Raw genomic sequence first — 12943 nt, 5'->3', positions numbered from 1 at the left:
GCCAGCGGCACAGACAGAGGATACACCAAATGATCGAGACTGCGGTTTATTCGGGTGGGCAGAGAGAAGGCAAATGAAACTCAACACTGAGAAATCCAAAGTAATACACAGAGGCAGAAAGTAAATGTGGGACACAAGACACACAATGAATGAATGGGAGTGAATATGAGTAGGGAGCTTGGAGAGGGAGCCAGGAGGAATAGTAGACACAAAGCTTTCAGTGGCCAGACAATGTGTAGAATACTCAGATAGATACACAGCTACAGTGAGTCGACAAGAGTTGTGCTGAGGTTTCACCTACACACTGATCAGACCACACCTAGAAAACTAGTTCTGGACTCCATATTACAAAAGAGATACACTTACATTAGAAAAGGTGCAGAGAAGAGCAACAAGTCTGATTCCCAAGTGTAATGACTCATAAAGCTTTCCAGTCTGGAGAGATTGTGGCTAAGTAAAACTTCATTAAAACTTGATAAGATATCTGATGGTGTGACACTGAAACTCCAGACAGTTTCTGCAGTGTAAATCCAAGAGACTGGCACCTGACACATGAATGGAAATGAGTCAAAGTAGACTGAGAGCATATTACAATCTCCTGGATCAGATGAGTGGTCAAAATACAAGTGGCTTAATTGGCCAGATGGCCTTTTCTTCTTATGGTCGTTTGTGTTATGGTCAAAATACAAGTCGGACACAGGGTATCAATGAATGGAATTAATTTGAGCAGGGAACTTGGAAAGAGACTTGGGGTTATATGATTGGTGTCCTGACCCTATGTGGGAATAAAGAGCAGAATGTTCAGATGTACAGCTAAAAGAGAGCAGAATAGCCTCAGCTTGCATACAGTTGTACAGAGCTTTGGTAAGACCCCACCTGGAGACCGTTCAGTTTTGGGCTCCCCACCTCAGGAAAGATATATTGACCCTGGAGTAGGTGCAGTGCAGATTCACCAGAATGATACCTATACCCATTGAACCAAAACATCATTTTCAAATTGGAGTAAGAATTTAGCAAGTCAGGTTGAAGAGTAGTACTCCCTATGGGCGTCAAATGGAAGTAAGATAGGCGTATTGGACTAGAATTAGTTCTGTACTTCAATTTATTAATAAGAAAACAATCTGAAATTGAATGAGAAGGTTATGGGTTCAAACCCCATGTCGCGACTTGGAATCACGCAGTCTAAGTTGACACTCCAGTACAGCACTGGGGGTATGTTGCATTGTTGAAAGTCCTGTCCTTCGAATGGGACGTTAAACCGAGGGCTTAAAGGGTGCAATTATGAGGACAGGATGCATAAACTTGGTCTGTATTCCATTGAGTTTAGGAGGTGGAGGGGTGAACTGATTGATAGGGGAATCCAGAACAATGGGGCATCATCTTAAAATTAGAGCCAGGCCATTTAGGAGTGAGTTTTTCACCCAAAGGGAAGTGGAAATCTGGAACTCTCTCCCTCAAAAGGCTGTGAATGTTGGATCCATTCACATCTTCAAGACGAAGGAGGATAGATAGTTGTTAGGTCAGGGTAGCAAGGGCAAGGGTGGGTAATTGGCGTTGAGGTACAGATCAGCCATGATCTAACAGAATCGCGGAACAGGCTCCAGGGACTGAATGGCCTCTCCTCTTTCTATGTTCCAATGAGAGGACTTTCACTGTGAAACAAGGAGCGACATCCTCTCACCAATTTTACTCAAAGTGGAAATATAATTGCATTTTGCCAGCTTGCTCAGTCCTGTGCGTATATTTATGCAACATCAACTCAGTTCAAGAGATTGAAATGATGTTTCTAAATGCAGACTGCCTTGCTGCACTGTGTGTGTAGACTACAGATTTCACTCCCACTGTTTGCCCGGCTTCTGCGTTTGGGTGAAGGATAACTAATGATACTCACGCACTAAAGCAAAGCGGAGAAGGAAAAGAAGCCCGCCAGTAAATACAAGCGCTTCGCTATGGAAACAGCACTGACATTTTCCATCTCACGGTGCCAGGTGTCTGTGTCACTGGATGCCCCTCACCAGGGGGCCGAAATTCAGGCTCCCAGCAGCAAAAGCGGACGGAGCCCACTGCAGGCAAGCCACCAAAGCGGCCCTTCGTCATCAACAAAATGACACATTTTAATGTCAGTAGTTTTTCATGGGATGCAAATAGACAGGATTGCCGAGGAATGGTAAAGTTAATGATCTTTTTTTGGTGTGGATCGGAAAAAATCAGAGTGTCTTTGGAACCCGTGTGATTTCAAACAGTACAGCTACTAACTACACAAATCTTGTCAAATCCACGTAAGCAGGGGAAAATATTCAGTCTGTGCACTAGTGTAACTTTATTTAAGATGGCAATTTGGTTAACATTAATCCGTGCCTTAGAAATGAAATACTTAGGTGTCAACCAAAAGTATGGGATTCCCAATACTAGGAATCCTGTAGTGTATTGGTTGGAGCACTCGCCTCGCAAGCGAGAGGACTCGGATCAATTCCTGGGCAGGATAAAACTTTAGGTTTCTTTGCTGCACACGCTTGTTTACCTAGCAGTAAGTAGGTACCCGGTTGTTAGTCAACAGGCGGATCACCTTTCGGGGATAATAAGCCCTTTAAAAAATATATTACTTTGGTCACTCATGACTGTTTGTGGGACACTGCTGTGCTCAATTGGGTGCCCCGTTTCACCACAAAATAGTCAATTACAGTATGTTCTGTGAAGCAGTTTGAGACGTCCTAATGACGTGATAAGGAGCTATATCAAATGCAAGGATTATTGCTGTTATAAAAAACAGTAAGGAGACCCAGTACTTGCACTTCAAGCAGCTGAAGTGGGCAAAGCTTCCAACAACAACTTGCATTTATATAGTGCCCCTCACAGTGGTGGAGCACGATGCCAAGCCGGGGGAAGGTGACCTTAGGCACGGACGAAAAGGAAGGTCTTCGGGTGCGATCTGAAAAGGGGAAGGAGGTGTTGAGGCAGAGGGACAGAGGGAGAGGGTTCACTTGAGTCCTGCACTTTGAAAGCTGCTCGTTTGATGCTTGGATTCCTGCCCCTGCAGGGTCCAGTCTGCCCCTGTGTTTCACACTGGGTGTAATCTCCCAGCTCTCTGTGCTCTTCAACCCACTAATGGGCGACCACGACCTCACTCACTCGCATTTCCCTGCAGATTATTCCCTTTCCTGCACCGACACCGCCTTACAAAATTCAGGAATCTCCATGGATACCAGAATGGATATTTACAGACCTTTCACAAATAGAAGCTATCTTTCACCCAAGGGAAACACATTTATGGGGTGAACACAGCAAAATATTAAATAAAATCTGACTGTAGCTGGTTCAACGAGGTGATAAGACACTATATCAAATGCAAGCATTATTATTATATCATTATTATTACTATTATCAATAATTGCGCTCAGCAGCTTACTGTAGGCTTCTGAGCCTCCCCCATCCACTCCAAAGGACACAATGAAAAACAACCTGGTCATTTTAAATGCAATATTTAACTTGAAGCAGGAAGAGAGTACCTCGGTTTAACATCTCAAGGATGTCACCCAAACAATGCAGCGCTCCCCAACAGCTGCACTGCATGTCAGCCTCGACCATAAGCACACATTATGTAAACTGGCTCAGTTGGTAGCACTCTTGCCTCCGAGTTAGAAAGTTGTGGGTTCAAGCCCCCTGTTCGAGACCTGGAACTCATACAGTCTGGGCTGGCACTCCAGTGCTGTGATGGGGGAGCGCTGCGTTGCTGGGGTGACATCCTCCAGATGAGACGTTAAACCAAGGTCACGTCTGCCTGTTCAGGTGGATGTTAAAGATCCTGCAGCACCAGTTCAAAAGAGAAGGGAGTTTCTCTTCGTCTTCTGGCCAACAATCTCCCAAATAAAACTGATCATTCAATTCACGGCTGTTTGTGAGGCAATGCTGTGTGCGAATTGTCTGCTGCATTCGCCCACAAAATACAATCATTACACTTTACAATACTTTACAATACTTCCAAGTCCTGACACGGTGTGCAGTGTGTGTGTATGTGTATGTGGGTTGGTGTGTGTGTGTATGTATTGGGTGGTGGGGGCACTGAACAGTGATCAGGAGCAGAAACCCTGGCTTACTATTCCCATCTCTTGTTCAGAGGCAGCGAGGCCAGTTGTAGCGCTCTTCCACCACAGATGTCGTCCAGTTTCTGATCAGGTTCACAGTGTAATCCAGTGTACATCTCTGATAACTGACTATAATCCGGGACAGAATAAATCTTCACTTAGAAGAATATGGGATAATTAAGGACAGCCAACATGGATTTGTTAAAGACAAATCTTGTCTAACAAATCTAATAGAATTTTTCGATGAGGTAATGGAGACGGTGGATTGATGTAGTTTATATGGACTTTCAAAAGGCATTTGACAAAATGCCACATAAAAGACTTGTAAGAAAGATAGAAGTCCATGGTATAAAAGGGACAGTGGCAGCGGAGCCAGAACTGACTGGGAGACAGAAAGCAGAGAGTTGTGGTGAACGGCTGCTTTTCTGACTGGAGGGAAGTGTACAGTGGTGTCCCCCAGGGATCGGTATTAGGACCACTGCTCTTCTTAATATACATAAATGATCTGGACTTGGGTATAGCAAGTACCATTTCCAAATTTGCGGACGACACAAAGTTAGGGAGGGGGTAAACAGTGAGAAGGATAGGAGCCGACTGCAGGAAGACACAGACAGATGGTAAAATGGACGACACATGGCAGATGAGTGTCAATGTGGAGAAATGCGAAGTAATGCATTTTGGTAGAAAGAATGAGGGGCAATATAGACGGTAATACAATCTTAAGGGGGTAAAAGAACAGCGAGACCTGGGGGTGCAGGTAAATGAATCCTTGAAGGTGGCAGGACAGGTAGATAAAGCTGTAAAAAGGGCAAATGGGATACAAGGCTTTATAAATAGGGGCACAGAGTACAAGAGTCAGGAGGTGATGATTAACCTATATAAACACTGGTTAGGCCTCAGTTAGAATACTGCGCCCAGTTCTGGGCACCGCACTATAGGAAGGATGTTAAGGCATTGGAAAGGGTGCAGAGGGGATTTACGAGGATGGTACCAGGAATGAGGGACCTTGATTATGAGGAAAGGCTGGAGAGGTTAGTAGGATTATTCTCATTGGAGCAGAGAAGGTTACGAAGAGACCTAATAGAGGTCTTCAAAATCATGAGGAGATTTGATAGGTTAGAAAGGGAAAAACTGTTCCCACTGGTGGGTGTGTCGGTGACTCGAGGTCACAGATTTCAAATAGTCTCTAAAAGAAGCAGAGGGGAGGTGAGAAGAAATTTCTTCACGCAGCGAGTTGTTTGAATCTGGAAGGCATTGCCTGAAAGGGCGGTCGAGGCCGATTCGATAACTACTTTTAAAAATGTGGTGGACGGGTATTTGAGGAGGACGGGTTTGCAGGGTTATGGGGAAAGGGCTGGGGAGTGGGATTGACGTTACATTGCTCTTTTCAAAGAGCCGGAACAGACTCGATGGGCCGAATGGCCTCTTTTTGCGCTGTACAATTCTGTGATTCTATGACTCTATGATGCACAAGAGGATTTTATGCCAGGAACTGAACACACCCGCCTCAATCTTTCCCCAAGGCAGGATGGAAATCTCACTGTGTACACATGTGCTGGTCAAGCCCACCTCTGCTGAGTTCACTCAAATCTCTGCTGTGGTCCTTCCTTGATAGCAACAGAATCGTAGAATATTACAGCACAGAAGGAGGCCATTCAGCCTATCCTGCCTGTACCGGCTCTTTGGAAGAGCTGCCCAATCAGTCCCACTCCCCGTTCTTTCCCAATATCCTTCAAATTTTTTCCTCTTTAAATACCTATCCAATTCCCTTTTGAAAGCTGTTGTTGAATCTGTTTCCATCGACTTGTTCAGACAATTCATCCCAGACCGTAACAAGTCTCTGTGGTTCTTTTGTCAATTATCTTAAATCTATGTCCCCTGGTTACTGACCCACCCGCCAGTGGAAACAGTTTCTCGCTGTCTACTTTATCAAAACTCTGTTTTTTTCAATCAAAGCTCTGAAAAGCAAGTCTGGACTACATGGAACATTGAAGTGGGATTGACTGTAATGTGCGATTGAGCTGCTATGTGAAAAGGCAGCAGTGTGGGGGGTTAGGATCCCAGTGTGGGGTTTACAGGTGCTGGAATGAGCAAGTACCACCATTCCCTGATCAGAGTGGGTGATACGATCTGTGCCATTAGAACATGCAGAGCAAAAGGGCGATGTGATTCCCACAGGGAAATGGGGGGTGGGTGGTGAGAGGAGGGGAGGATTAAAAATTAAATCACCCATCGTCTTTTGCACCTCCTGCAACCAAACTCAAGAAGAGTGTTAGCAGAGGGCTGTGTGGCCTTGCCCAGACCTCAGGCTGGGGAATCGACAAACAGAGTGAGGGGCACCTGGAGAGGGAAAGGAGAATGCATTAAACACAGGAGGGTGGGCATAAGAGATGGCCAGCGATCCAAGGAGGGGTTGGGGGAGGGGTGGGGCTGACGGGGGAGAGGTAGGAAAGTGGGGTGAGCTGGACAGCTCTTTCAGAGCCCACAAAGGTGCAATGGACGAATTGTCATTGTCTGTGCTGTAAATCTCTATTGGTTTGTTCCTGCTTGTGTTGTCAGTGTGAGGAGGTTGGCATATCAGGTGGCTGCACAGCGCCCAAGGCAATCTGGGCTGCACGACCACATCACAAACCCCCCACCCCGCCATATCCACTTCTGTTAGACATAAGAACATAAGAATTTTCTGGTGAAAAAAGACCAAGGTCCATCTATTTTGCCTCCCACCATCCTGGCAGTCGCTTGACATGTCATGCCCGAAACTATATACTGTGTCCCCAGATAATATTTTCTAGCAGGAATCTTATCTATTTGTTGGTGAGACTCTCTCCAGGAAGAGAGCGAAGGCTAGGGCTGAGATTACTCACGTGGTCCTCATGAGCTCAGGGTTAGGCACACACTGCAGCCGCTGGGAGAGGAGCTGGAAAGCTTTGCTCTGAGGCAGCAGCATGAGCACCCCATACAGTGCCTTGATCAGGTAGGGGTTGTTCTCCACGTCCAGGAGCTGCAATCGCAGGTCTGCGAGGCGGGGGTGGGGGTGTGGGGGAGGGGAGCAAAGAGACAAAGCCATATCAAACCAGCCGCCTGGACCACCAGCGCCCCCAAGCATTCAGTGACGCCTACACAGAAAGAACTTATTATTATTTTCGAGTGCCTTATTAGGTCCACAAAATATACAGTCAATTCACTTTACAATATATTCTGTGAAGCGCTTCGAGACGTCTAGAAGATGGGAGAAGGCGCTATATCAAATGCACGGACTATTATTATTATTACCCAATGTAGATATTCACACACAGTCACTGACACACACTATTAACATACACACACACACATAAAGACCCATCCCCACCCACCCACACATATGCTTTTCCTAAGGGGTCTCTGGATAGAGATGAAAACACCAAGCCAAACCCAACGGTTGGAGATCAGCCACTACACCCCAAAGCTCTGGAACTTTTTCCCTCAATCCCTCCGCCTTGCTCGCTCCTTCCCCTCTTTTAGATTATGAGTGAAGACTTTCTTCTTTGCCAGTGCTTGCTGTCACCTCTTCCCTGCCCCCCCAGCTCAGCGTCAGGCTCCGCCTCTGTCAAACTGCCCCGTGTGAAGGGCGCTATATAAATGCAAGTTGTTGTTGTTGTAGATGTGACTGCCACTCAGCTTGAGACCTGATGTGCCACAGACCGGAGGTGGAACCTGGGACCAAGTGCAAAGGAGAGTGGGAGAGAAGAAGCCGAGCAAGGCATTGCCCCTCCATTCTCGACTAGCTAGGCTGCCACACCAAAGCGAACCACATATCCAGACTGAGATAGGCAACGCATCATAATAATAATCCTTGCATTTGATACAGCGCCTTATCATGTCTTCGAGACATCTCAAAGCGCTTCACAGGATATACTGTAAAGTGTAGTGACTGTGTGTTTTGTGGGCGAAACATATGGAAGACCCACAGGTATCATTTGGTTGAAGTCGGAATAAAGGCAACAAAATTATCCTGATTTTACATTTGAATCCTTTGAATTCGACAACGCTAGATGAACCCCAAGGAACTCTTTGCATTCTCTTCACTCGCCAGAGGCATCAGTCATGAGTGAGAGCCCAGCACATTGCAGGACTGAAGCTAATATCCATTGCAGTGCAACCCTGTAATAAGCCTGAAATTCTGGATCTGTGGGTGGGAATCGAAGCGCTGCCTAAGGAACGAAGCACTTGCATTGAGCAGTCATCCATCTGTTGCCTGTTGCTCCAAACTGCCTGAGATACAAGCAACACACCTCAAGGATGGGCCTAATGCCAATTCAGAAACATTACCCGGAACGGAGCCCATGGCCTTAAACTGTCCACCACGTCCTGCATCTGTTCTCTGATCTGTTTTCCCTCAGAAACCCAACGTGGGGAGGAAGGAAGGAGACTTTATTTAATTGAAAGCTTGTTCCATACCTACATGAGAGGGGCATATACACAGCACCTGCAGAAGTACTCGCTCTCAAATAAATAATCCAAGCATACACAGTAAACAGGGTCACTCCATGCCACCCACACAAATGGATTGCTGAGCATGGCTCTCAACGTAAATGAGGCAGAAGTGTGCTTTGTGTGTTGTGGGGGAGTAGGACTTGTGACTCACAAACTATATTGCCTTTACAATCAATCTAGGATTTCACACACGCATGCACACACACATACACACGTACACACACACACATGTACACACACACACTTACATGTGAATATTGGACACTCGATCAGTTGCACCAGTTTGTCCACCTCGGTCAGAAAGTCGATCGTCACCTCTAGGTCGCCACTGAAGTCAACGTTAAGTCAAACGACGAGACCGAAATGGTATGGGACAGTTCAAGAACATGGCACATTACTGCTGAGTAAACTACAGTGTACATTGATTTACTTAAGCAATGGCTCATATCTTAACCCGCAGAGAGGCATCAGATTAAATTGCACTATTTTACGGCTGCATTAAAACTCACGGTGAAAGTAGTCGCAGTGGAAGGGTATTTCACACATGGAGCATCATTTACTTTTGCTTTAATGTCCCTGCTGAAACATGGCTGGTGGATAATACATTTATTCACGATTTTATTGCCATGATATTAATCAGTTAGCACAGTGAATCTTGCATGCCTCAAGAGCCGATATATAACACAGACCAGTTAGAAAACACTCAGTCTAACACATGGGGACATTATGTAGCTCACCAAGACAGCATTGATGTGAGTCTCACTGTACACGAACAAAAGGACATCAAATGGCAGCGAGAAAGACACACAATCTCCTAGTCATGTTTAAGGCATGGAAAAAACAAGCATTTTCACCCAGTAGGCCATTCGGCCCATTATATTTATGACATTGCTATCTGTTTTATCTATATCACCTTTTTTTTTAGTAATTCCACTTCCCAGCTCTCTCCCCAGATCCCTTAGTGTTTTGACTGTTCAGCTGCTTTTCCATTAACCTTCTGAATAATTCTACTGATCAGCTGCATACGTACCTACACCAATAGATTCCAAACCCTGTATCCACCGCTAATGAAAACATTCTGAGTGAAAGACAACTTAGTCACTGGTCAAAACTAGTCAAAGTCTGGTTATGCTAATTCCTGTAGCATAGTGGTTAGCGCAAGTGAGAGCACCTGGGTTCAAATCCCAGGCAGAGCGAAACATTGAGCAAGTTTCCTTAATCCAGCAATTATTAATCAATTGGCAGATGGCTTTCCTGGGGTAATAATCCCTTCAAAAATAATAATAATGTTGTCACTCAAGTCATGAGCTTTTGTGGGGCACTGCCGTTACGCCCACAAAATATACAGTCACTATATTTCAGAATATTCTGTGAAAGCGCTTTGAGACGTCTCAACGATGTGATAAGGCACTATATCAAATGCAAGGATTATTGATATTATTAAATCAACATGATTATTATTATCATAGGAGTAGGAACTGAACGAGGAGCTGTTGCCCACTGAAGCAGCTCTCTCCCCTAACTGTGATCAGCCAACTTAACACAGACTCCGACCTTCCTGCGTGAGTTCAGACAGCAAGCATTGGCAGGGTATTCAACCATGGGAGCTGTGTAGCCCAGCCAAGCCTGTCCTCAGCCACACAGTGGACACGAGCCTTAGTTCATCATTTACCATCAGCCACTCACCAACTGCATCTGTACAAGTTTAGATGCCGTTGTAGAGGCAAAGTGAAAGTCTGGTTAAAGCTCACCTCAGGTGCTATGTCACTAGTTGTTGGCTTTATTAGTTATTGGAATCTGATATATTTAGCTTTTCCACAAGTGGCTATTGTAGGTAAGATCATACTAATTACTACTACTACTAATAATAATAATCCTTGCATTTGATACAGCGCCTGATCACCTCTTCGAGACATCTCAAAGCGCTTCACAGAATATACAGTAAAGTGAATCGACAATGCTTTGTGGGCAAAAATCCGTTTGAGACATTTCAGCACTATATTAAATTACTGGTATGTAAACAGAGGCATGTGTGTGGAGTAAGGAAACTTGCCTAAGGTTTTGTCCTGCCCGGGATTCGAACCCGGGTCCTCTCGTTTGCGAGGTGAGTGCTCTAACCTGCGCTACATGACTCCACTTAGGATGAGAATCCCAATCCCAAGCACAGGCTTGATGGACCGAATGACATTAACACAAGCGGACGTGGTCTCCAAAATGGATAAAGACATTAGCCTCGTCAGCTCCAGCCAAGACTTCAGCAACAAAAGAATCCAAACAAACTGAGAGACGTGGCCACAGGCAGAATCCTGAATAAAGATCCCAGAGAATTTACTGCTGTCATTTCAAGCATTAGTTCCAGCAGCGGCTCAAAATCCCGTGATTTTCTAATTCTGCCCAGACAGGAGGTAAGCCACGCACATTATCAATGCTGCTATTCCTCCCATTTGAAATGTCTGAACGTAAAGATCACAAAAGGGGATTTAAATAAGTTACGAACGATCACATCAAAGCTGAGAAAATAGCTGGGTGTTGCTTCCACGGTCTACAGTGAAATCTTACACAAGTAAACACCATCCACATCACCAATTCTGCCTCAGAGCAAAAGATGATACAGTAAATTCCTGATAACTCGACTCTGGCTTAACTTGTCACTGCCACTTAAGTCATCACGTTGTCAATATCCCGGTTGCATTTATTTATGTATTTATACTTTTGCCCACAGAATACACATTTTACAGTATTTTCTGTGAAGAGCTTTGAGACATCTCGAAGATGTGATAAGGCGCTAAATCAAATGCAAAGATTAATATTATTTACATATGCCTAACTCGCCACTCCTGATAACTTGTCACTGAGCCCCTGGGAGTGGCGAGTTATCAGGAAGTTACTGTATTGCAGATTCGAAAATTGTTCTGATGATGCACATTTCCTTTATCTCGCCTCTGCATATCCTGAACCTTCTCTGTCCAAGATTGAGGCTCTTGCCCTATTCCTAGGTGTCTGTCTCCTCTCTAACCAGCCCATTGATTCCTCCCTTCCTCAGTCGCCTGGGCACAGGTTTGCTGCCAGTCTTCACTAAGGTAAGGCTAAGATCAGGAACACATATAGAGAATTTCAAAGCAATGTTCCAATTAACTAAACCCTGTACTGCTCTGCCCTTCCTTTATGACAAAGGAACCTGCACAACGCACCCCTAGGGAGTCAAGCTGAGCCCAACCTGTCCTTATCCACGCAATGCCCTTTAAAAATAAATAAATAATAATTTGGTCACTCAGTCTGCAAATACACAGTCAATTAACTTTACAGTATATTCTGTGAAGCGCTTTGAGACGTCTAGAAGACGTGAAAATGTCCTATAATAATAATAATAATAATAATCCTTGCATTTGATATAGCGCTTTTCACGTCGGAAGGACGTCCCAAAGCGCTTCACAGAACACACTGTAAAGTGAATTGACTGTAAATTTGTGGGCGAACGCGGCAGCCAATTGCGCACAGCAATGTCCCACAAACAGTCGTAGATTGAAAATGCCAATTTTATTATTGTTTTTGGTTTTGGAGGGATTATTATTAGGCGTGTGGAGTAAGGAAACTTGCCCAAGGTTTCGCCCTGCCTGGAATTGAACTCAGGTCTCTCGCTTGCAAAGCGAGTGCTCTAACCACTGAGCTACAGGACTCCTATATCAAACACAAGGATTATTATTGTATTATTATTATTATTATTTCCAGCTCATTGCTTAATCTGTACCGAATCTCAGTTTCAGCTTCAGGTTTGGACTTCAACGGAGTGAAGATTCAATGACTACAGAGGAAGACAAAAAAGGTACAATAGAGAGTGGAGCTGCTGGACAATATGCCTTTCTATGTGTGCTGTCCAGGAATGTGGGTAGGGCTCAGAGCACTATGTCGGACACAGGAGCAGGACTATAAAGCACTACCGTAAACCTTGGACAGACCTGGGTGTTACAGCAAGTTGTTGAGGGGAAAAGAAGTGGGTTAGAGGTTGTGGTGGTTTGTTAATGTGGTGAGACATGAAGAAATAGAAATTCGAGAGAAAATTTCCATTGCCCAGAGGAATGGGTGTGAAGACTTAGTGATTCAGCCACTAAAATTAATTTAAGGTTTGATTTATTGGGATGTGAGGGTAGAACATGTGCAGTCAGAAAGGACATTGAATATAGAGTGGAAATCAACAGCAAAGTGGATAGGATTGGCTGATAAGTAGATATAAGGTGGGCAAGTAGATACAACATCATGAATGTGAAGTTGGGAAAGACAAACAGCATAGGAGAATCTGAATTGATGGGAAGAAAATCAGTGAATAAATCTTAATTTCAGTACAGAAAGAGTGAATTTAGAGGAAATGGATTGTAATGAACAGAACTCTT

General features: G+C 44.7%; 1 protein-coding gene across 1 annotated transcript in view; it reads right to left on the bottom strand.

Annotated features, from left to right (window-relative positions):
• The window catches only part of vac14 (vac14 homolog (S. cerevisiae)), a 142820-nt gene that overhangs the window by 22828 nt on the left and 107049 nt on the right, over positions 1-12943 (bottom strand). The window contains exons 18-19 of the mRNA XM_042340298.1: positions 8804-8883; positions 6947-7097 (exon numbers count right to left, since the gene is read on the bottom strand). Coding sequence (XP_042196232.1) covers positions 6947-7097; positions 8804-8883 — 231 coding nt within the window. The remainder of the gene's footprint in view (positions 1-6946; positions 7098-8803; positions 8884-12943) is intronic.

The sequence above is a fragment of the Callorhinchus milii genome, unplaced genomic scaffold (assembly GCF_018977255.1).
Source record: "Callorhinchus milii isolate IMCB2004 unplaced genomic scaffold, IMCB_Cmil_1.0 Scaffold14, whole genome shotgun sequence".
NCBI lineage: Eukaryota > Metazoa > Chordata > Chondrichthyes > Chimaeriformes > Callorhinchidae > Callorhinchus > Callorhinchus milii.
The sequence above is the reverse complement of the archived record's forward strand: the minus strand, read 5'-3'. Positions and strand labels throughout refer to the sequence as shown.